The following is a 24334-nucleotide window of genomic DNA, read 5'->3' on the forward strand; positions in this document are numbered from 1 at the left end:
GGATACCAGGCTATTGTTAAAACAGTGAAATGCTTTTCTAAAGGTAACTGCCCTTCAAAGTTTGAGGGTTTGTGTTGCTGTGTTAGTAAAATATAAAATATTGACAGTGAGTACAGTGTATTTCACTAGCTTTGAAATTTAAAGTACTCAAAAGTGTTAGCTAGTTTAACCAACTTCTGAAGGATATGCTGAAAACTTTCTTTAATAACCAACGTTCTGATACTGTTAAAAGAGTATTATACATCTTAATGCAGGTATAGCAGTGGTTTGGGGAGTTTTGCACTACATGAAATACCGCTGGGCAAAAGAGGAAGAAGAAACGAGGCAGATGTATGATATGGTGGTAAAAATCATAGGTATGGATTCTTGAGTCATGTCTCATATATCTGTATCACTGCATACAAGCTTTCAAAGTACTGGCATCAATTCAGTTATGTTTACTGCCTGTTTAGTTGGCAGCCGTCATGCTATTAGAGTTCTTGGTCAAATGTATGGTTTATGTGGGTTTTTTAATCATTCTTTAAACGTAATCAAGGCTTTTGATGTAAAGAATGTAATTTATGAATTATATCAAAATGGCTATAATAAAGTCCCATTGACTTGGTGAAACTTTTATCTTGCTGTTGAAAACAAATATAAGTGCCGTGTTTGATTAAAGTATGGTGACATGTTGCTTCCTGTATCTGTTTTTTCAAACTATCTTTTCCTAAAATATACACTCCTAAAATGTGTACTAGCTCTTTAATTGTCCTTAATGGCTTTTCATAGAAAAAGCAGCTTTTTAATTAATCACTTTGAGCAGAAATTATGTTCTTAAAATAGAATGCATAATTGAGTTCTGAAATTCTGCCTTTCTACTTGAAGCCACAATGTTTTCAGTAGTTTGTATTAGTAGTTTTAAGCTCTGTTTTGGACTGCAGTTTTACTTAAATTGTCTTATTACTTTCATCTGTGGCACTCATCATAAATACAGAAGTGGTAGACAAATAGGAGCTGTTTTCCTGTTTTACCATTTTCCGACCTCATTTGTTTGCAAATCAACTTTTGTTGGGGTGGGGGGAAAACACCTGATTTTCAAAGGTGGGTGGCTGCTAACATTTGTAAGTACCAATCAAGAGTAACTGCAAGAACCTTTACTCCAAAGTTACTTGGGGTACTTGGAAGCACTGTGTGGTGCTAGTTTGCTTGGTTTGATTTCAGCATGGTTAGGAGGAAAAATGCTTCAGAATGCCAAAACCACCTTTAATTACTGAAATTGGGAGGGGTTTTCAGAGTAGCTATTTATTGTCAGAACTGATATTTTTCTTAATGTTTCCATGAACTATGTGGTTACCAGTTTTTCTTACGGTGTCCTCAGATGTTCTAAGAAGTCACAGCGAGGCATGTTCTGATAATAAAGACTTGCAACCTTACATGCCTATTTTACACGTGCGTGATTCTCTAATTCCACCTCAGGACAGGTATGTTCTCCTTAAAGTACTGAATTTCCTTATGTATAAGTAAGGAAAAATAGTAAAAGTAATTTTAGTAAAAGTAATTTTTTTTAATTTAATTTCAGTAGGTTGCATAGGGTAGTATTTTGGAGATTCTTATTGACACAGGTCAAGGGGAGGGGGACGTGAGCTTTTTCTTACATGCTGGATGTCAGCTATGCAGGTTGTTATAATGCTAACTTTGTGATTCTTGCTTCAATTTTTAAGGAGGAAAATGAGGAAAGTCTGGAATAGAGCAGTTGACTTTCTTGCAGCAAATGAATCTAGAGTTCGCACAGAGACACGGAGAATAGGTGGTGCCGAGTTCTTGGTTTGGAAATGGATGCAACCTTCTGCAGCATGTGACAAAATTTTAGTAATACCATCGAAAGTGTGGCAAGGCCAAGGTATTGCAGTTTAGTTATATTTTGCAAATACAATCATTTTAATTTCTGCATCTAATTTCTAAATGGTACTTTTTTGCTTGAACATGAAAGACTTGTTTTCTCTCACACCTTTTATTGTTATGAACTGTCAGTGCTGTTTCTCTATTATCTTGTTGTTCAATAGACTTACTTCTGTGCATTCAGCATCTGCCTTGTTTTCAAGCAAAATGAGCTTTTCTGGTATAGCTACTGCAGAAATATAGCAGAAGGCATGTAGCCAAAATAAGCTGTTTGTTCCTTTTCATGAATTAAAAAACTCCAACTCTTTAGTTGGTCAAATTCTGACATGCCTTATACTTGAAGTAATGTAATTTGTTGTACCTGAGAGCAGGTAAATTGAAGCTTGCAGACTTGAGTTTCCTGCTGTGAAGTTATCAGTTGGGTATCTAAAGACAGCTTGGAGGAAGAGATGTTTTATTTTGGAAGGGAAATTGCTGGGACAAAAGACTTCTCAATCAGCAGAACATGGAGTTTGAGCATCTCCTAGTAGTGCTTCCTTTCTGTCATAAATCTTTTTCTATACTGTGCATTTTTATTTCAAGCTCTGTATGCAGCACAGCACTTGTTATAGTAGAGGACATTGTCATAACGTGGATTTTGCAGTGGTCTGTCATTTTTCAGCTTTATTATGGAGTCATGTGGCAAGAATTCAATGGGTTTGCATTTGTCCGCTGCAGTGGTCACCTTCGCCTAGTTCTTTTTCTTTCTGCCTTTCTTCATGTTAAGCTTCAGGTTTTGGATGGGGGGGTTGATCAATGAAAAATTGAAGCTATAAGACTTGAATTCTGGGTTGCAGTAAAAAAGAATGGTCATTTCTATCAGTGTCTGAGTGCAAAGTGTAAATACTTAGTGAAGTCTTAAATGCCAAATGTTTAAAAGTTGTGACTTTCAAAAAGTCTGTCTTGCCTTATGTTCTTCTGTAATGCTCTATTATCTCTCTAGTGGGACTAAAATAAATGCTGTGCAGAACCCTAGTTTATAAACTCATTGCCTGATTTTGATGATGGAGGAGGGAGTGATTGCTTCTCCAATTTTTAGTTCAGTTTTTAAAATCTGATGTTATCAAAAGATTGTATCCTGCATTACTTCTATGACTTTGAACTACGTGCTGAAAAAAGCCTAGTGAAAAAGCAAACAGATTTTCTGCCCTTCCTAGTCCCACTTAAACAAAATAAATTCATACTGGCAAGCAACTGAACTCTGTTCTCGAGTGTGCTAATTTTGGTCTTAGTTTAACTAATACAAGTAGTAATAGGCTTCTTTCTTTTGCTTTTTACTGGTATACATTTTAAGAAACAATGTTTTTATTGTTTCCTATAAAAGAGGGTACAGTTTAAAGTAGCTCCTTCCAATGTGATTATTTCCTTTCCAAAGACAGTCAGAAAGAGCTTCTTTGTGGGCCTGGAACATTTATCCTGTAGCAAGCTTGATTGCCTGAGAAAAAGTACTGCTAACATTCTGATATTGTCCCAGTCCATTTGCATGTTTTCCTATGTATGCTTTCAGCCCTTGGGTCTTAAATTTTGATTTTCTGTAAGTTCAAAGCAAAACCAAACAATTCTCTTTGTCAGCTTGAAAAGCCAAATATTTTGAGACATTTGCATGTTATCTGATGAGGTCCTAGTAGTATTGGGACCCATTTCTTGCTTGTCTGTGCAAAATGTTATGCTGGGTTATTATTATATACTTCTCAAAGTTATGCTACTGGTTTTAGCATTACATTTCTCATTTTAAAATCATTCATTGGAAACGAGGACTCCTCTTTTTAAAGTACCTTGTGAATACTACTGCAGGCTTGATGTTCTGTGGTCATTGTCTTGCAGTAGCAGTAATGTGGCATTCTACTGTGACAACTGCGTTACATGATTTAGTTAGTAAGGTGTGAGTGGTAACTTTATCGTGGGAGTTGCAGAGCCTTTTCTTTGCAGGACGTTGTCCATTAGGGATGTGCCAGTGCTTTAGATGCAGTGCAGAAATGGTGGGTTTTGTCAACAGCTGTTTCTCTTTCATCTCTAATAGTGTCATGATTTGATTTTCAAATGCTTAAACTGAACATAGCTTCTTCAAGCTACATATATTAGAAAGCTGAATCTTCTATGTAGTTTGTTCAGTACAGGCTGTGAAACGTGACACTCCAGTTCTGGAATTTCTCACTTACTACTCATTTGCTTTCATGTTTTTCTTGTCCTGTTGGACTGTAATATAAATCACTCTGAAACATTCTGTCCCGTATTAGAAACTGGTTTGGATTTTCCTTCATTGGAAGACTTCTCAGTGTGTGATAGCTCAGGTGCTGCTTTGCTACATGGAATAGACATTCAAGACAACAGAACAGTAGTTCCCAGAACTTCCTAGAAAGACAGCTGTGTAGTAGTTACTGTTAGCTACCATCTGAATTTGGATGTCTTGACACCTACTTCAGCATATTGTGAATGAGGATAGAATAACTATTTTTCAGCTGTGGCTTTTAGCTGTATATTGCCTAGGATGTGTATTTAAGACTATGTTTTCTATTGAATAGAATATATTAAAATCTCTCCTGTTTCAGTTCTTTTAGTAGCAGTTTTCCTAGTTTTCCTGTTTGTAGTTCAGCAAAGATCTTTGAAGAGTTGATACTCCGTACTTTGGCTCTAACAGAAGAACATGGAAATAGGGGTGGCTGAAATGACATAGGTTATTTGACTATATATATCTTGGTAGTTAACAGGAAAAGGCAGTTTTCACATGCAAGGGCTCTTTCTATTTTGTGTTCCTTGTTTTCATATGATTTGGAAATAGTTGCATAAGTTTCATACTTTCTGCACAGCTGTTACTTTCCTGATGTTAGGAATTCTATATGTATGTGTAATTTTCTTCATTTGTGGAAGTCTAAAGTCAACTGGAATTAAGTTCATCCTCCAGTTCTAATGTTTGAATACAGAAGTTCATAAATTTAAATACTCTTCAAGACTGTTAAGTCCTGAACTAACTAGGTACATATAAAATCAGAATGACTTCTTGGTTTTGAATCTTGTGAATAAATTTCAAAGTCACAATTTTTTTAACCTTCTGAGATCTGGTCGTGCTCTGTAGCAGAGCACAATACCTAGAATATGTGCAATTGAGGAAGAAAGCCTCTTGACTTGTCAGTGTGTACTAGGATATTGGTAGATTATAGCATTCATTTTAAATATGGGACCTGTAGCATGTATGAAGATCTAGGCTCTACTGTCTTTTAGCATCTAGAGTTCAAGCATCACTGTGGCATTTTGTCCAGTCCTTCAGGATGCAGCTTGTGTTTTGACAGACAGTTTGGGATTATTTTTTTTTTTTAACTGGGTCAGAATAAAGTCTGGTGTACTTCTTTTGAAATACATCTACTGTATCCATTAGAGAGTATCTGTCTGGAAAAAAAAGGGGTAGGTAAGCTCATTGTAGGATGATGGACAAATATGACTGTTTTGAAAACAGTTGACAGGAATTGTCAGTTGAAAAACAGGCTTGATCATGCCAAAGTGTAATTTAATTCAAACAACAGGGAAAACCCCCCATGTTTCTAATGTGTGCAGTTTGCTTTTGAAAGAAGAGATACTATTGTCCTATCATGCCTTTGATAACTGGAGCTCTAAAGAAAAATAGGTAGGCAGAGCTCCAGTGTAGCTAAGCTAACAGCAATAGCTAAAGTTCCTTGACAGCTCTGGAGATCAGATAAAGAGATTCTCTGAAGTACCACATCTAGGGTGAAATTTCATCCTGCAGCAAGGAAGATAATCTGTTACCTTGTGTGAGTGACACCCCTGCTCCCTTGTGAGAATATAATCCTTCCTCCATGGCTCTATTCTTAACTACTGCAAGAAAACTGCATTTTATGCTTGTTGAAAATGGCTGTACCCATCCTATGGTGGGCTTCTATAGCTAAACTTAACTGTATTAATCCCCAAGTCAATCACACTCTCTCTCAATAACATTCAGTAATATTTTGATTTCAGTATCTTTCCTATTTATTGAAGAACCTAGTGTTGTATGAAAGTACGTATCTTCAACATTTTCAACTAAATGTTTTATCTTTTTGTTCTTTCCTTTGATAAGAAGGGTTACTACTTAATAAATTAGTGATCTGTGGCTTAACATGAATGAATCTATTCTTCAGAAACATGGTTACCTATATTTGATGCAAGTCTTCAACCTTATCAGGTACATCAAATTAATGTCTAAAGATCTGTAGGACTGTCTTAACCCATGGTGTTGATACCAGGGGATCCCTTTAGCAATAAACCAGCAGTAATTCAAGAGGTATGGAAGGCTGTACTGCAGTTTCTTAGATGTTCATTTTGAAGTCTGTACAAGGGCCACTTGTTCCATAATGGTCATATTCCAGGCACAGTGATAAAGAGGTTGTTGAAAGCACAGACTTGTAGCTGCTGCTGTTCTTTGAATCTGGAATGAGACAGTTGTATTCAGTTTGAGGTAAAAGAAGTACACAATGATTGAAATAAAGTGACTTCCTTTTCTTGAAGGTGATCCCTAGTCCCCAAGGGGAATTTGTGGAAGTCTTAACAACTTTCTTGTCAGTGACTTCCTGCACAAGGCTGTGCTTCTGCTTTCCTACTTCTTCTCCACTTCTACCCTCATCTTGTAAGTCTTACTGTTGAGACCTCTTTAGGAAAAGAAATCGCATATGTGAGGTGCTTAGTTAATTACGGTGTAATTGAGGCTGTTGTCACACAAGCATGTCTGCTTATGTCCTTATTATGAGGAGAATATTTTTGTATGCTCCACGCCGGTGTAAATTTCCAAATAATCAGTACTGCAATCTGAATAGGTTTGTCACTTAAACATGCTCTTTTGGAGGGAGGGAGGAAATTGTTACAGATACATAGTGAATTCAAGAAACATCTGTTAACTACACTGTTTTGAGTTTTTCTGGGTAGATACAGCATTATTTCTAGCTTGCCTGTGTCTTCCCTAGCCTCACCTTTTGGTCCCATTTCTGGTATACATTTTAATACTTATTACTGTGCTGGCATTAATTTTGTACTTCAGTGATTTTTGTGGCCATTTTTTTCCCCCCTTATACATAAAAAGCTCCATCTAAGTTGCAAAGCTTTCTTTTAATTCATCATGACTTTGAAACGTTTTTTGAGAAAAAGCAGAATTCATTTTTATTTTCACATGCTGCGCTGCCCTGAGCACACTTGCTCTATTAGTGTGATGTTACATTAACTTGGTAGCAGTTTAGTTTTGTGCTGGTAGTATGCTCTGGCTGAAGTAATCTCTGGAAGCACTGAGATCTTCCGATCAAAAGGACACCAAGATTATTAGAAATTGGAGCAGGCAAAGGTTGGGTTTTATAGGTATCTATGCTAAAGCATGAATTCCCCATTTAGTTACTTCTGCATAGCTCAGTGGTGTAGCTGCTGCCTTAAACAACAGTATGGGGTTTTTTTGGAGTTTGTTAACAGCTTGCAGAAATGTTGATCCTCTGAGCCTAGAGTCTCTGCAAATAACCTCACCATTCTTTATCATTGGATTAAAACCATGTGCTGAATAAACCTAGCTATTAACAATCAGCACAATTTCCTCAACCCCACGCCTTTTCAGATCCAGGTCCATGACTAGGCCACCCTTGATCACCTTCTCCAGTATGGTGTGGTGCCCCAGTTTACAATATGCTGGTGACATTTCACCCACCCACCCCACCCCCTTGATCTGCTGGAGCCAACTTACATGAGTAAGGTAAGTCCATTTATTTTTCAATGTTGCTTAGTTCTGTAAAGTTTTTGTTATATACCCTATGTATAATTTTTAGCCAACGGCAAAAAACTTTACAAAACCATGTGCTATTGAAAAAGGACTTGTCCTTAAACTGTATGCAGCTCAGATATAGATGCAGTGTCACCAGCATATTTAGAAATCTATTCCCAAGAAAAATTAGACAATTGTTACAGGTATTGGTGACTTGGACTGTGTGTGTATATTCTAATAAGAACATTTTTAGTTATTTGGGGAACTTACGGTAGGTTCTATATTATATTTGGAGGCCACCTTTTCTGGATGGTAATTGGTTGGGGTTTTTTGCCTTGGATTTATATAACGAGCAAATTTGCCTATACCATATCTGCAGGCAGTGAATTTCTTTTGGTTAGTGCTTGTCTTTAACATGCAGTGTCTTCCACGTGACAGAATTTCTTCTCCGTGGCATGGTTTTCGTTATGGTGACATACAGAAGAGCAGCAGTGTTCATGTATTTTGGATATTCTTGCGATATTTTCTTTTAAAAGGTCAGCAGTAAGAAGCACAGGCCTGTAGCGTCATCTGCTCCAAAACACTTGGAACATAACATCTTGAAATCTGTCAGACTTGCCCGAAGTAGGGATTGCAAAGGGGACGCATTAGTATCAGTTTGGAGCATCATTTTGTCTTGTTGGCATTTTTGATCTTATGTTTAAACTCTTGAATCTACTCATCTCAAGTCTTCAAAGTAAAACTGCCTTTAAGCCTTGGAAGTTGTTTTACCAGGTTACCCCTTCCATTTCTGTTCCATTCCTTGAGAAGGACCAACAAGGCAGCAACTACCTTATCTGAATCTGAAAGACTTCTTTATTCCTTTTCTTTTGGTGCAGTCTTCTGTGGTGACTCCCACAAGCAGAATTTGCGAACTTCAGAGAAGTTAATATTTATTTTAGAACTTCAGGGTGTATTTAATGGGATTGTTCAGCTTTGAAAGGGCTAATTGTTATTTTTAATTTCCATTTGTCTTGCATCTGTTTTATCCTCTGGTGTGCTTTAATTTCAGATTTTTGCAAGCTTCTGATCATCTGTGTAGAGAATTTATGGTTACAAAAGCTCCATTCTTGTAGAGTGCTCCTTGACAGTTGGTACTGCAATACAACATCCATCTAAGTGTGTCCCTATTTCTTAGACAGATGGGCAGTAAATTGCTCCAAAAGTAGAAGAAATGAAAACCCATCAGGCAGTTAAAACTGAATGGTTAACCTTCAGCTCCAAAAATTTGTTGCAGGTGTTAAGAACATCTGTCTTTTCATGGCGATGCAATATAAATGCTTTCTCTTCAGCTCTATGGTATTTTTTAAAATATCCTGAATTCCTTTCATGTATTATGAATATGGATATGAAACTGGGTATGAGAGTGCATTATCTTTTTAAATGTAGAAGTTGTAAATCTAAAAAATACTGTTAAGTATGGTACGTATTCAGTGTAGTAGAAGACTCCAGGGAACTTTAATTTGCTTGAACCTTTTTCATATATTAAGGAAAGGATTCTTTTGAGTAACACCAGAAAGGTATTGACTATTACATTTATTTTTCTTTGTAGCATTTCATCTAGATAGAAGAAATTCACCACCAAACAGTTTAACACCATGTCTGAAGATTCGCAATATGTTTGATCCAGTTATGTAAGTAAAACCAGTTACCTGTCTGCTTTTCTGTATTCTTTTGGAAGGGTCCATTTCTTTCCTTTGAGAGGGGTTTGGGAGGAGTAAGCATGAATACCTTAAAAGAAACATACGGGCTGTAAAAAATAATGATTAAAAAAAAATAAAAATATCTTACTTTTCAAGAAGTGACCCAAAGACACAGAGTGTGGCACTTAGTCAAAGCTACTTGGAGCAGGGATTGAGCTTTCTCCATGAATTAATTTTGTAAATGTTCAATTATATCAGCTGACAGGGGATACTTGTGTGACCTAACATCAGACTGTAAATTTATGAAGTACTGTTAAGTATTCTGGAATATTTAGACTTCTAGAGAACTTGCACAGTTTGCATTTAAAGGGATGAATTTAAATAATTTATTACTTTATGGCAGTGTGACTGGCTAGTTTTGAAGCAAACGAATTTTTGTAGTGGAAGCTTTTAAACAAATTAGTGCAGAGTACTGGCTTTTAACGCTCAGATACAATTCTATAGTATGTGCCATGTATGAATAAGTAGCAAGCCTTGTTTCATGTTAAGGAAGAATAATTTTTTCATAGTCTTTTAAAGCTTCATCCACTTCACTATCAAGTTAATCACCATTGGCTGTGGACTAGATCATGTTGGGATTTGGAGACTAACACATAGGCTATTCCAGCTAACCCTTTCTAATCTTTTGAAGCCTGGTTTGTCCAGTGCGGAGAGATACAGGAACTCCAGGAAATTCTGAAGTAATTTATTTTGTGATGTGATTGTATAAGGGAAAGGTGAAGATGCTATACTGTCTTACAGAGTAAAAGTGAGATGCTAATTGGGGCTGAAGAACATGAGAAGTTGAGTGGAAAATAAAAGCTATTGGTTAGAACAGGAATAAGAGGAGAGGAAATAGGAGGAGACACTGGAGTACGGACCCAAGTGATTGCAAAGTTTGGATTTCTTCAGCTCTATCTCTCTTCTGTTTCTAGCCACACTTAATTACTTTAGCTGCTTGCCTTATTGGAAAGCTGTTAGCTAATTTAGCTGAGGACAGTGTTATCACTAGCATAGAGGAGGACTCTACAAACTTTTTCTCAACAGCTTTAAGATTTAATGACTGCCATAGGCAGAGACTCCAACTGTGGCTTCTTTTGTAATTTTCAGGTTGCAGTAGGGTGAGCAAGACTGAAATTTTAGGTATTGTTCTTGAGGCAGATTGATCTTCCTGTGGAAGGATGGAAAAAAATTGAGATTTGCTGAGAATTTTGGGCAAGATCAACATCTTTATTGTCCTTGCTACAAAGGAAACTTCATGAGCTATGTCAGTTAGTCTGAGTGGTACTGAAAGAAATCCATTTCTGAAGCTTCACTGTAATATTTATTGGTATGCTGTATTGTATACTTTCTTGTTTCAAAATGTTAGCTATTCAAAATGTGTGCCATTAATGGAACTAGTAACTGAGTTATTTCTGTCAGAACAATCTCCCTTTATAGGCTATATCTTTGCTGTCAACTTGTGTTTTTCAGTACTGACCCTGTCTATGCCCATCAAGTGCCATTAAAAAAAAACCCAACAAAACAAACCCAAACATTTATAGGCTAGGACTTGTTCTCTTCTGACACCACTTCTCTTTAGTGTCTGTGTCCAGTCAGCTATTTTGAACAGTGCAACTTCTAATACATTCACTTTTTGCAGACTTTTCTTTTTGAAGTTGACCTAGCTCCGTTCCTGGACTGCTGGATTATAGCCATAGTGGGATACTTGATCCAATTCTATATTGCACACCCCAGCCCATTCCTCTTCCATGCGCTGTCTTGCAGAGGACTGCTGCTTAAGGAAGTACTATTTATCACACCCTTAGAATAATCTTAAACACACAAAAAGAAACGCAAACCCTCAGTGCAACACAAACTACTTTGTTGCTTGTGTTAAGAGAAAGGTTTTTGTAACTGTTCCAGATCTGAAAGGGAAGAATACCTTCACTGACCACCTGAAACACAAATGTTCAAGTGTATGTGATTAGATTGGCAAATGCTCTTTTGACACTTGCCATGGGTGCAAGATATGTTTAACAAAATTAGTTTTTTAGCTGCTCTTTAAGTCAAGCTATTGTATACTAACAATAAATGACTAAGTAGTTTTCATCCAACATGCCCGTAGCTGGTAAGAGCAACCATTCATAATGGAGGTGTTTTGTCTTGACCTGAGAATCATCTGGAAAATATACCAATTAGTTTGTATTTATCAATGCTATCAGAGTAGTAATTATCTTCCTACTGCCAGAAGTCAGAAGACTCACCTGGATATTGTGAACCCTCAGACCACAGCAGCAGACTTAACCTTAGGTGTATGTTCTAGGTATTTAGTATGCCTGATGCAAACCTGTTTTTTAAAATCTGAGGCTAAGCATGATTTGGATAAACCACTTCTAGTGTTTCTGCATCTACAACTAAGTCAATAAGAAGAATGGCTCGTAAAGCATGGGTAGCATTCCTGCAAGACTTATATTGACAGGAATGGAACATACATGTGCAGGATCAGGGAAGGGCAAGGCATTCCTGCTGGGAGTCCATTACATTATGAGAAAGCCAAGTTAACTCATTATGTTTCATATCCCAAGTCTGTAAAACACAAAAGGCAGACTAGACTGAGAATGCACTTCTGCTTGATTTGCAAACAGGGAATGAGCACTTGGGAGTAATGCAGTGATATCGGTATTTGAGAAGAATACACAGCAGAAAAGATGATTGCCTACTCTTAACAATATGGTCTCTTATGGTAGCTGGCTTTCTGCTGATGACAGGATGCTTCTCAAGAAAATGTGGACATGAGTCCTGGGCTGGGAGGGAATGCACAGAAGTCTTGCACTATGCTTCTATGAAACAATAGAGTATTTCGGGTTGGAGGGAACCTTTAAAGGTCCTGGCTTTTGCAATGTGGAATTAGTTTTATTTCCCTAACATCTTGAGCACCGCATGTTATTTAGGAAATATTGTTTACACTGTTACAGAAGGGGAAGGAGACTTGTCTATTCCCTTCATTTGGCGCTGTCCAATAAAAAGAAAACAATTTTTTCTTCCAGCCTGAGTAGATTTCAAACTGTAGATACTTCCACTGTGAAGTCTTCTAGTAGGACCTTTGTTTGGATCTTCTTTGTAGCCTTGTGTCCCTCTTCTACTTCTGTTTGTTTATATATGATCTGCCTGTGTAAGGGGCATCGGCTGGGAAGTTGATCCTCTAACCAGTCAAGGGCAAATGACAAACAAATTGTGATGTTCCATGTTGCCAGTCTCTCAAGTATTGTATTAGCGTCCTGCCCAACAGATTTAAGTAACATCCCTGACCAATTAAGTTTCCTATGTACATTCCATTCTCCACCATGTGTTTTTGCATAAATAAAAATAAAGAGGAGGGAAGATTAAATATTTTCAAGAATTTGGGCCTTATGTAGAGGAAACTCTTTAAAACTACCCAAAGCTCTTGATAGTATTATTGAAAGAGTAAGTTCATTGTTTTTTGTGTAAAGGCTATTCAGGCAGGCTTAAAGTTGTATTAAGGCTGTTGAAATTGTTTTCCCTCTGCTTAAATTTATTTTATTAGGACCAGATAGTTTCTGCAGTACCTTCACAAAAATACAAAACTTCTGTCCTTTGTAATGACGTACCTAAAGATCGATTAGTCTTGACAATAAAATATTTTCTGTGGGAAGCCCCCAAAATTGGAATCTGATTTTAATAACTTACATTTCTGGATCTAGATTGGCATGTTCTATCAGTACGCTGTGGGATGAATGCAGTCTGATGCTGTGTTTGGGATAGTGAATAGCTATTTCAGTGATGAATGGTGCCTGAACAACTAAAAAGCTCCTTCAGCCTGCTAAAGCCTGACATGTAATGTTCCTTCTGTGACTGCTGGTAGAGGTGATACTGTAGAGGGGAAGAGGCCTTTATGCTGTTGTCTTCCCGTGCTGCTCTTCCACTGCAGCAGGGACAGCCTAGGAGCAGCCTTCTCCTTAGAACAGTGGCCAGCCTGTCGGAGCAGGTGTGGGAAGATGAGTTAATCACTGCTTGCAGCTTCAGACAGGAAGGTACAGCAGGGTGCTGGGAGGGGAGGACACCCTCCACCTCAAAATACAGATTATTTCTTTGAATTCTTAAGGTTGAATTTTCTAAAGTGTATCATAGGACCCAATTTACTGAGTATTTGATAGCTAAAGTACTACATCTGTCCTAAAGGCACTTCACAGAAAATCATGTCAAGTTACAGAGAAACTAAACTCAGTGGGGAAGGATGAGATTATTGTGAACGTTCAGAAAATGATGTGCTGAATTTAAATCTTTCATTGTTTTTGTAGGGAAATAGGTGATCACTGGCATCTAGCAATTCAAGAAGCAATCTTGGAGAAATGCAGTGATAATGATGGAATTGTTCATATTGCTGTTGACAAAAATTCACGTGAGGTGAGTGTTTTTCCAGTAACATCTCAACACTTTGTTTATCCTAGTCTGTTGGACTTTAAAAAAACCAAACCCCTCTCTTTCTTAATGCAGGGTTGTGTGTATGTCAAGTGTCTCTCTCCAGAGTATGCTGGAAAGGCTTTCAAGGCATTGCATGGCTCTTGGTTTGATGGTAAGGAATAGAGATTTATGACAAAACATGGGTAGAAATGGCGGAAGATGGGTGCAGCTGGGGTTCTTTTAAATGGTAAAATGTTCTATATCTGAAGTATTGAGATGTAGCAAAAACTGGATCACTTCAGTAGTCATCACTTGGTAAACTAATTTCAGTGTAATTACATGTTTTTGTGTATTACATCCTGAAGCAAAATATAGTAATACTGAACTACAAGGTTTTTTTCTTACTGTTTCTTTGCCTCATAGGAAAACTGGTAACGGTAAAATACCTGCGATTGGATCGGTATCATCATCGTTTTCCCCAGGCTCTTACTTGTAACACTCCACTGAAGCCATCAAACAAACACATGAACTCTATGTCACATCTGCGTCTTCGGACAGGCACAACTAATTCTCAGGGAAGTTCCTGAGACTTTCTACAACTGCTAGGACTGTTACTTGCAACAGGAATTTTCCTGTTTGGCCGCCGTCTTCCTTTTTTAGTGCTTTTTGTATGTAATACTTTAATGAATTAAATAAAAGTTTGAACGTTCCAGAAATCTTGTTTCCAAAGGGACTTAGCAATGAGGCAGTAATACTGAGCTGACAAAAAAAAAAAAAAAAAAAAGAGAGAGGAAAAAAAATTGCTTCAGGAACTTTTCTGGGGCTATAGTAAACCAATGCATTTAAGTTTTGCATGAGGAATTCAGAATTCATTATACATTTTGCAGATGTGGTGACTGTACTTTTGCACCAAGAAGTGTTTTTGATAATACAAAAGCATGGAGAAAAGAAGACTTCCTGTATTTCCATAGTTTCCTGTGAAATAATCTTGTGGGTATTTTGTAACAAACAACCTACAGTTCCTGATGGTGAATAAGTTAAAATTATTTTTTTTCAGTCAATACTAGTTTTTTGTTGCTGTATAAGAATCTTTTTCTGCAGCTAGGGTATGGGGAAAGTTAATCTGGCATTAGTGGTTGCATATAAGTGTGAGGGAAGACGAACTGAATGCGGATGTACTAGGTTTTGTATATAAATGTAAATGCTGGTGGTGGCAAAAATTGGTTGTGTTCTGTGAGGATGTCTGCATTGAAGCAGTGAATAAGCTTCCTACTTTATTCAAAACCTAATGTTTTATATGGTTTTGGCTGTACCATGACAAGAGGCCAAATACTTTAAAGTGTTAGATACAGGTTAAATATCTTTTATAGGTTTTATATTAAAATACCTGATTATGATTTTGTGTGAAAGATCTGATACCAATTGTAATTCAAATTTGTGAGCAATAAAGAAGCAATTGGCAGATACTGGAAAAATATTTTGTGAAAAGCTGTATTTATTACTACAATTGCCAGGGCTGTGACAAAATACCATTGGGATTAAGTGACTTTCCCAATGCATTATAACTTGTTTTAATGAAACAGTTACCTGTTCAAATTTTAAAAGGTACATACTTCCTTGCAACAATTTTGGCTGATGCAAACTAGAAGTACAGCTGACAGTAAATCTTGTGATTCCAAGGTTGTAAATGTACTAATGTTTACCTAGAAGTACAAAATTGTTGCTGAGAAGCTTAGTTGCAAATCTAAGATTATTGGCTTTACTAATCCCCACTCCTACAACAATTTTATCTAATTACCCAGCTGAATACCCTGTAGGAGATGAGACTGGAAGCACACCAGTCCCACAAATTTTACTGAGACTCACTTTACTTTGTAGATATGATGGATTTGCAGCATGAACTTGCACAAATAATGCACGTCTTATGGTTAAGTAAACATGATGCACACTATTCTGCAACAGAAAATCCTATTGTGCCTTACCTTTGTGCTTTTGTGGGCACCATGTTTATTATTGGAGAGTTTGTTAACTGAAAAATTTTAAATCCTCAGTTTTATGTCTCAGATGCTAATGAATGAGTATATATAATATATAATCAGCCATGCAGAATTCTACTTACCAAGGACAAGGACATATTTTTGATGGGTAAGTAGATTGTGCCGGGTCTGGTAGATTTTGATGAGGTTTACTATATACATATATGTATATGTATAATATACATGTATATGTATTATATATATGTATATAAACTAATTTTGTTGTATTTGTTGTGCATCATAGTGATTTGTTAACCTGACCTTAGTGGCCCCATCATGTGACCTGTTGCAAGAGTGAATGTAAAAAATAGTTGTGGCATTTTAAAAGGTCGCCTCGATGCAAAAGCATCTTATCTTGCTTCTAAAATATATTTCTTGTAAACACTGTACATTTTATTATTGTAATATGTACTATTATGCAGCTTATTTTACCTTAAATTGTTAAGTTGACCAATATCCCTTCCTGCGAGACAGATGGGAACGTGTATAATGCCTGAACATTTGAGAAAAATCAGATGGTTGTTGTAATTTGTCACCTTGTCCTGTAAAAACAAACAGAAAACCAAACCAAACTCGAATTAAAGGTTTATTAGGGGTTTTTACATGTGTCTCACATTCTAGATATTTGAATGTTGTCTTGACTCAAATAGTTTTTTCAGCAGGAAGGTGAAGGTGGCGATTAGTTTGTTATAGCCACTGGACTTTCAATGCTTACTGTGAGTTGAAATACGCAGCTGAGCTTCGCTGGCATCGCCTGTCGGCGTGAACTTTTTTTTTTAAAGATATGCAAGGTGGGGCATTAAGAGCTGTCATCATTTCCCTGCTGTGACAAGGTGCGAGCAGCCACTCTGCTCCTGGCCGCGGTGCGAGGGGAGCGCAGGGGCTGTGTGCCCTCCGCTTGGTTCTTGTAGCTGCAGATGGGAAAAGGCCTCGAAGGGGTTGTGGGTAGACTAACAGAAGGCAGGCTTTTTGGCGGTTTTTTTTTTTTCCCCTTCCTCAGGACACTTATACTATGCCGTTTTAAAATTGTTGTAGTGATGACTTGTGGTGAAGGATTGTGGGGTAGGGGGACCGAGGAAGGGTGTGTAAGGCCATTGTTTACAGGCATTTGCCCGGTTCGCTTTTAGCTCTTCCCTGCGGGAGGAGGGAGAGTTTCGCTGTACGCCCTGTGCCGACCTGTCCCCCGCTTTTTTTTTTGTTGTTTTTTTTAAGAAACGCAAGGTGAGCACTAAGAGCTGTCATCGTTTCCCTGCCTGTGCCAAGGTGCGAGCAGCCACGCGGCTCCTGGCCGCAAGTGGGAGCCGTGGGCCGGCACCACCGCCCCCCGCAGAGCCGCGGCCCCGCCGCCTCGCAGGTAGGTGGGGGCCGCCTCCCCGTGCGGGGCGCCCGGCTCCCCCCGGCCCCTGCGGAGCAGCAGGGAAGTTATTTTTAAAAGGCGGATAGCCGCGCGGTTGGCCCTCCCGGAGCGCAGCCTTTAAATTAAAGGGCGGCGAGCACCGGGCGCGCTGCGGTGGCGGACGGGCGGCGTGCCGGGCCTCCCGCCGGCTGCCTGGGCGCGGGTTGCCGCCCTGCAGCGGCGCCGGGGGCCGCCTCCCCGCTCCGCCGTGCCGCGCCGGGCGGGTGTCTCCCGGCTCTATGTTCATATTTGGCGTTGGCCGCCGGTGCCCAGGAATTTCCCGTCATGCTCCCCGGGCGGCGGGCCCGTCACCGCGATCCCGGGGGGCGGGGGGGCCGCGGCCTCTCGCTCGCTCCCTCGGGCCTCCCCTCATGCGCGCTGCGCCGCCGCTCGTCTCTGCGCTCTGCCTGGCGCTGGCGGCCGCCGCAGGAGCCGCAGGTAGGAGCAGCGTCGCCGCGGCGGGCAACTGGCTCTCCGCCGGCCCCCTGCCGCCGCGCCGCGGGGGGGGCGGGCAGGGGGCTGCGGCGGGGGCGAGGGGAGGAGCGGCCGCGGCGGCGCGGGGGGCCGGGCCGGGCCGGGCCGCACCTGCCGGGGCGGTGGCGGAGGGTGGCGGTGGCGGAGGGTGGCGGGGCGGCCGCCGGGCGGGCGAGGAGCGCGTCCCCGCCGAGGGGGACCCCCGGGCCCTGCCGGTCGGTGCTCGGTCGAGCCCCGTTTCGCGGAGCGAGCCCCTGGCAGAGTTCGCCCTCCCTTCGTCCCGGCCGCCGCCGTGGCGTCCCGCTGGCCGCCGCAGCGCCCGACCCGCGGAGGCGGCGCGCAGAGCCCGGGCTGCGGTGGCCGTGGCCGTGCCGCGGGCGCCGCTGGCTCGGAAGCGAGGTACACGGCTTCTGGGGTGTACCCGGGAACGGTGGCGTGGCGGAGCGGCGCTCGGCCGGGTGCGGGATCCCTTCAGCTCGGCTGCCATCGCCCGCTCGGTGAATTGTGTTTCGTTGGTCAAAAAGAGGAGCTGGAACTTGGCGTGCGTTCCCGGGATCCGGTCCTGTTGGTCTGGGGGAGCTCGGGGTGCGCGATCGATGCTGGGCTTGTTTTGGGTTACACTGCTGACAAATACAGTCGGTGCAAGGGATAAAGTGTAACTTATTTTTCGCTGTCCCCTTTCCAAGTTAATGTGGCTGAACTTGGTGCATCTTAATATTCCTGGAAACAGAAATGAGACTCAATTAAGCTTCCTGTAGTATTTGACAAATTTGCGGTAAATGCTGGCTTTTCTGCTTGAGCTGAAATTCCAGTTGTCATCCCCTTAGCATAAAGACTGTCAGAAGGCGCAGTGATTAAATAGCAATAGCTGCATATTAAAATACCGAATCTGACAGTGGATATCTACAGAGAAGGCTAAGGTGCCTGCTGTTATCCAGCGATGAATGTCAGATCTCTGTAAGAGTTCTGACCTTTAAACGCAGCTTTTAAGGAAGTACAGAGCCTTACACTGCGCTTTTAGTTCTTTCTCTTTCAAGTGCCTCGTTATTGCTATTAAAATGGTTCTGAAACTGTGCTCTCTTGAAAGATAGATGTCAGAATGCGATACCTGCGATAGGCAGATAACTTTGCCTTGCCGACACAGCTTGTTTATGGCAAGTGGGCTGTAAATGGAAGAGCCAGTTCCACTCCCACCATGGCACCGTGCCATTCATCTGAATCCGGCGTTCAACGCTTAGAATTTGTCCTGTTTATGTTCTTGCCCTCACCGAGTTGACACAAGTGCTTGCTGTCTTATTTGCTGATGATTCCCAACTTTTTACTGCGCTGCTGCATGCCTTTGCCATTCGTCATGATTCCTTGTCTGCCAAATTTGGTTGGTAACAGTGCCCTTTAAGTCTGATTCTGGAAGTAGTTTCCATGTGGCTTGTCATCTTAATCAGACGTTTGCTCATAGTTTAAAAGAATTGCCTGCCTTGCTGCAGACGTGGCTTATTTTAGAACAGTATTTCTTAATTGTCTTTTAAAATTTATGTAGGGAATTAAATATGATGGATAGCTTAGCCAGAATTACTAAATAATCCTAGAATCCTGAGATGAAAGAAGATACATTTTTTTAAAAGAAAGTTCTGCACTGATTTCTCAAAACCACTGAAGTTAGTGGAGTTAAGCCATATATAGTTCAGTCCAGAATGTGGTTGGTTGGTCCTTTTCCTGTCTGACATTCCTTGGATCTTTATAATACACATTTGAAAAGATCTTTTAATAGGATAAAAGAATTCTGTTTTTTCCCCAAAAAGCACAGCCTTTAAAAAATAGTGCCTTTGTGTATGGGGTAATGTTTCTATATTCGGTAGCAAAGCCATATAAAGCAGTTGATCCCAGACAAAAATAAAATCTTTTGACTGAGTGACCTTGCTTATTTTTCCAAGTGGCGGCAGTTACATGGTCTCATAGGGATTTGGTTAATACAGATTTTTATGTTTGTACATGCCATAAGAATTCCTTACAGCTGTTCGATAAGGGAAACTTGCACGAGGAAGATATTTGGTCTTTTGCCCTGGTATTTCTGAAGGTATGGGAGGATCTTGTTTACCTATTCATGTTTTGTCGGCTTTGTAATTTGATACTTGTTTCTATTTGGAGGTCTGGCCTATTTATCACATTAGAAATGCTAGAAAATGAAATTTCCCTTTTAGGTGGGTTGTTAAAGGGTCCTTTGTTTTTATTTTAAAAGATGGGGGAATAGGAGGGAGAAGGGGCAGAGAAGAGATCACACTGTTAAGGATTTAATCTTCTCAGCTAGAAGGTTAAGAAGTCTGCCTGTCTGCGTCTGACTGGCATCGCTACAGGCCAGCAGTGCAGTAAAGCCATCCAATTTTGAGATAGCTCTGTTGAGCTGCATAATTCAAGTAAGTGTGTCCTCATTACAGAGCAATTCCTAAGCTATGCGCAATATTATATTAGTCAAAGGTAGGGAATATGAACCTCTTTCCCCCTTTTATTTTTCTTCATTAAAAGATGTGGTTTTGGCAGCACCCAGGCTGTGAACTTAAGCTCTGGAGGCTTTAGCTGATGGGAAAGTGGGATAAGCTATCAGCCTTATTATAGCTTGGTCTAGCCCTGATTTGTTTAAGGGTTCCTTCAGCCAAAAGACCTCCAGAAAAATGGACCCTCAAATTGCTGGTGTATTTTTGACGGTGTGTTTAGGAATTACTGCAGAATGAAGTCAGGTATGGATTAATCTTTCCCTGAGTAACTCTGAAGTTGGTATGCTTATTTTGGAAGACTCCAAGGTTAGATGGAAATAGGGTGTTTCGTGCTCTGGAATGATCATGTCCATACATGGAGTTATTTAGAGGCTACTTTGTCTGCACAAGCTAGAGGTCTTTAAAACGCAACAACAAAAAACCTGCCAACTCTTGGGGCATCTTTTTTTTGGTGTCACATAGAGTAAGAAGTGGCTGCAGGTGAACTTTCCCTTCCCTTAATTCTTGTTGCTTCTGTAGGTTTGTTGTATTATCTCTTTGGATGCTTCATTTGCCTCAGAAGGATCTTAGGTTCTCAGTAAAGTATTAATATGTACTAGAAAAAAAAAAAGGCACAAAACTAAAGATTTAAGTCATTTTCTGTGGAAATTTGTGATTGTGTAACCAAATAGTAGTGTAATTTCCAACCAACCACTTAAGAAAAGAAAGGGAGCACATACTGCATCATTAACCTCTACCAGAAGAGGAAGAATGTAATTCTGGGTTTTAACAGTGACTTTTGTGTCCTCATCTGTGAAGATGGTGATCTTTATGTTATGTCTGAAGATAGGGTAGAAGAATTCTTTGGGAACCCTTTTTATGGTGAGGTAATTGAAAATTATAATTTATCTGCTTACCTCCAGCCTTCTGGTTCTCATTTAGCAACCTCAATTCCAACAGCATTATATGAAAACCACGCAGTCTAGCAACTGGAACTGGGAATAAAGAGGCTTTTCTCAGTAAGGACTTTAAGACCTGTAGTCCAAAACAGGCCAGAATAATGCTTAAACTTATAAGGTGGTAACACGGGTTTACTGTCTTCACAGTCTTAAGTTACAGGTTAGCATTGTTTTGTAATACAATTAATAGTGTAAGTACTTCTTTATTTAGGCTGAGCAGTGGAAATGATCTTTCCAGTAAGTTTTGGATTTAAACATGATTCAGCTTTTGACTGTTGCACAAAATCCAAGGATGGGACTTCTGCAGAGCTCCCCAGTTCACTCTTTCCTTTCAGTAGCAGCTGAACTCTGGGATTAATGATCTCTTTGAAATGTGGGCAGCAGTTTAGCAAAATGTACATAGTGTGCTAATGCATTGTTTTGTTGGGAAACATTACCACATTCAGGAAATCTTAAGAGTAATGTTGTGCATGGCATTTGGAAGTACTTCCCCAGGGATCTCTGCAACTCTGTGTTCTTCCAAACAGGGACAACGCCTTTGCATTTCACCTGATGAAAAACAAATCCCTGCTACCAGAGAGTAACAATAGCACTGGTGGGAAGTAGTTGCCAAATGCCACTGCTTTCACTCCAGCTGCACAATGAAAATGGAAAAAAAAACAAAAAAAAGGCAACATGAGGAACCTTAGCAGCTTCCTGGAGAAGTGATCTGTGCCAGTCTCACCAAAAGAAAACAGCCCAGAAAGCATTCAGTCTGACTGAGGGATTGCCCTGTTCTTGTTCCTTTCTGTTCCCCAATATGTGGTTCTCCAGGAAAACTGCAGGCAAGGCTGTGCCTGCAGCACAGGGCATATAGGTGATTTTAACCGCTTTGAGGAGGCATGCAGTGGGTTGGCTGGGGTGAGAGCCACAGAGCCACATGGATGTCCCTTTTAGTTTGTGCAGCAGGCGTTTGACAGCACAGTGAATCTGGCCTTGGTTTCCTGCAGCTGGTTCAAGGGCAAGCATTGGTTTGATGTAAAGTTACTGTATTGCTCAAATAGTTAGCAGTTGTTAACTTTGTACAAGCAGGCTTTGCCACCTGGGTCAGATTGTCACCGTACTGCTGCTGCGAGGAAGCTTGATATTAAACATAAAACCAATGCAGATCCTTACATGTCCTGATGACGAGCAGTCACAGCTTGCAGCCCGTTCAGGTCAAATTCGTGCTGGTGTGTGATCCAGCAGTGCACTGATCATGATGCTGAAACCAAGGCTTGCAGACCAGATTGGTTAGGCTTCTACTCCTTCGCACCAGTGGCACTGTCAGTAGCCATAGCACAACTCTGGGGGAGAGAAGGGAGTAAGACAGGAACAGATGCATAGGCTGCCATCTCAGAGACAGGTGGAAAAGTTGAGGTGGATCAGCCAACTGTGTGAAAGCCCTGAGATGCAATTTCAGAAACTCCGCAAATAAAGTGATTTAGGTTTTCTACAGCTTTATCATCTCTGCTTTCAAATGGCTGCAGAAAATCAGCTCTGTTAGTCAAAGCCTCATTATTTAACTGCTTGCTGTGGGAACTGTACTTCTAGACTGCATCCCCATGTTTTCCTTTTCTTTTTTTCAGGATTAAAATCAGCGTTTCATTACGTCTTTTGTATATACAGTGGAAAAATACCCTGTGCTGACAGCACACCTTTTACCATCTCTTTTTATAAGAGAAACCAAATTGTCTGTGTGCATACTTCTTGTATGTGCTCTTTCTTTTACTTAAAAGCAGGCACACAGAAGGGACAAGATCTCCACCAACTTGGTAGCAAATTAGTGGCTCCCTCAGAAAGGGACCCACTGGATGCTGCTGGTTTCAGGTCTTCTACAGAATGTGGCATCTCTTATCCAAAACCACAAGGGAGCTTTGATACTTGTCTCTGAACTTCAGAGAGGTGCTGGATTGTCACAACTATTTTAGTGGTTGTTGAACCACACTGGGAAAGATTACAACAGATACTTTGCAAGACCCTAAAACTCTGCCTGTGAAGTCCATTGAAGTGTGAAATAAAGTAGCTGCCTGGGGGAAAACAAGCCTTTTTTGTTGCTCTGTTACATATGAATTACAGAGTAGTACATTTTTATCTAACAGCAGCCAAGTAATAACTGTGACTAATACAGACAGTGTAACAGCTGAGTGATGTAATGCTATTTAAGACAAGATGCAGGTTTTCAGAGCATTATCCCATCTCTTCAGTCACTCTTGTAGACTAAACAAACCAAGTTTTTAAAAAATTTTTGCAGAGATTTGGTTTTTCGGAACCACTCTTATTTATTTAGTTAGTTAGTTATTTATTTTTACCTCTCCTCTGGACTTGTTTCTGTCCTATACCCCAAACCAGCAGGGTATTCCAGCGGATACCTCACTTCTGCTGAGGAGGGCACATTTCTTCCTCAGACCCTGCTATTATTTATTATGCTTCTCTTTTTAATAAACTCCAGATTGGCATCTGCCTCTTTTTTTAAATTTATTTTTAAAATTTTTTAAAAATAATAATCTCACACTGTTGGCTCAATTTATTGTCACTGTAACCTTGACATCCTTTTCTGCAGCACTGCTGCTTGTCTGGTATTCTTCCCTTTGGTTTTGTGCATTTGGGGATTTCTTTTAAAGTCCAAATGCGCTTTGTACTTTGCTGTATTGAATTTCATCTTACTGATTTTTAACCATTTCTCCAATTTTTTAAGACCATCTTGAGTTCTGCTTAGCTCTTTAGAGTGCTTCACACTCTTTGCAGATTGGTGTCTATGCAGCTTTAGTAAGGCTGCTTGCTGGGTTTTGACCCTAGGCAGTAGGAGAAGCGCTGAACGAGTGTGTTTTATCAAGCAGCTCTGCACCTGTGTTATAGGACCTTGATCCAGAAGGAAGATGCTTTTCCAGTTTGCTCTGTCAAGAAGTATTTTTCTTTTGAGATCTGTTGGATTTACTGCTTTCCTCCTGCCTGTTGAATAGAAGGAAAGAGAGGAAGTACGCTGGTAGATAGAGTTAGATTTTGGCAAGTCCACCTTGGCAGCTTATTGCTTTCTAATTTTCAGTTGCCTGTTTATGTATTTATTTTAGAAGCTTTTTGGGTATTGGAAGGTAGGCTTATGGCTGTGTAGTTCACCAATCACTCTTTTCTTCCTTTTTAATAATGGATGTTGTCAGCTTACTCCAGAGCTTTTGGAAAGGCCTTTCCAGAATCCTCCAATGTGCTTGCTCTTTT

At 40.1% G+C, this 24334-nt stretch overlaps 2 protein-coding genes across 4 annotated transcripts in view; both read left to right on the plus strand.

The window, feature by feature from the left end:
- Window positions 1–16405, plus strand: part of LEMD3 (LEM domain containing 3) — a 50612-nt gene extending 34207 nt beyond the window's left edge. Inside the window, exons 7-13 of the mRNA XM_040594844.1 lie at window positions 255–356; window positions 1358–1460; window positions 1701–1879; window positions 9234–9315; window positions 13665–13770; window positions 13861–13939; window positions 14191–16405. Of these exons, the coding sequence (XP_040450778.1) occupies window positions 255–356; window positions 1358–1460; window positions 1701–1879; window positions 9234–9315; window positions 13665–13770; window positions 13861–13939; window positions 14191–14354 (815 nt within the window). The 3' untranslated portion in view covers window positions 14355–16405. The remainder of the gene's footprint in view (window positions 1–254; window positions 357–1357; window positions 1461–1700; window positions 1880–9233; window positions 9316–13664; window positions 13771–13860; window positions 13940–14190) is intronic.
- Window positions 16406–17368: 963 nt separating this feature from the next.
- Window positions 17369–24334, plus strand: part of MSRB3 (methionine sulfoxide reductase B3) — an 86383-nt gene continuing 79417 nt past the window's right edge. The window contains exon 1 of one of the 3 annotated variants that reach the window (XM_040596137.1): window positions 17369–17637. In XM_040596137.1, coding sequence (XP_040452071.1) covers window positions 17485–17637 — 153 coding nt within the window. In that variant the 5' untranslated portion in view covers window positions 17369–17484. The remainder of the gene's footprint in view (window positions 17638–24334) is intronic. The other 2 variants (XM_040596136.1, XM_040596139.1) reach the window with 2 other exon arrangements.

The sequence above is a fragment of the Falco naumanni genome, chromosome 5 (genome assembly GCF_017639655.2).
Source record: "Falco naumanni isolate bFalNau1 chromosome 5, bFalNau1.pat, whole genome shotgun sequence".
NCBI lineage: Eukaryota > Metazoa > Chordata > Aves > Falconiformes > Falconidae > Falco > Falco naumanni.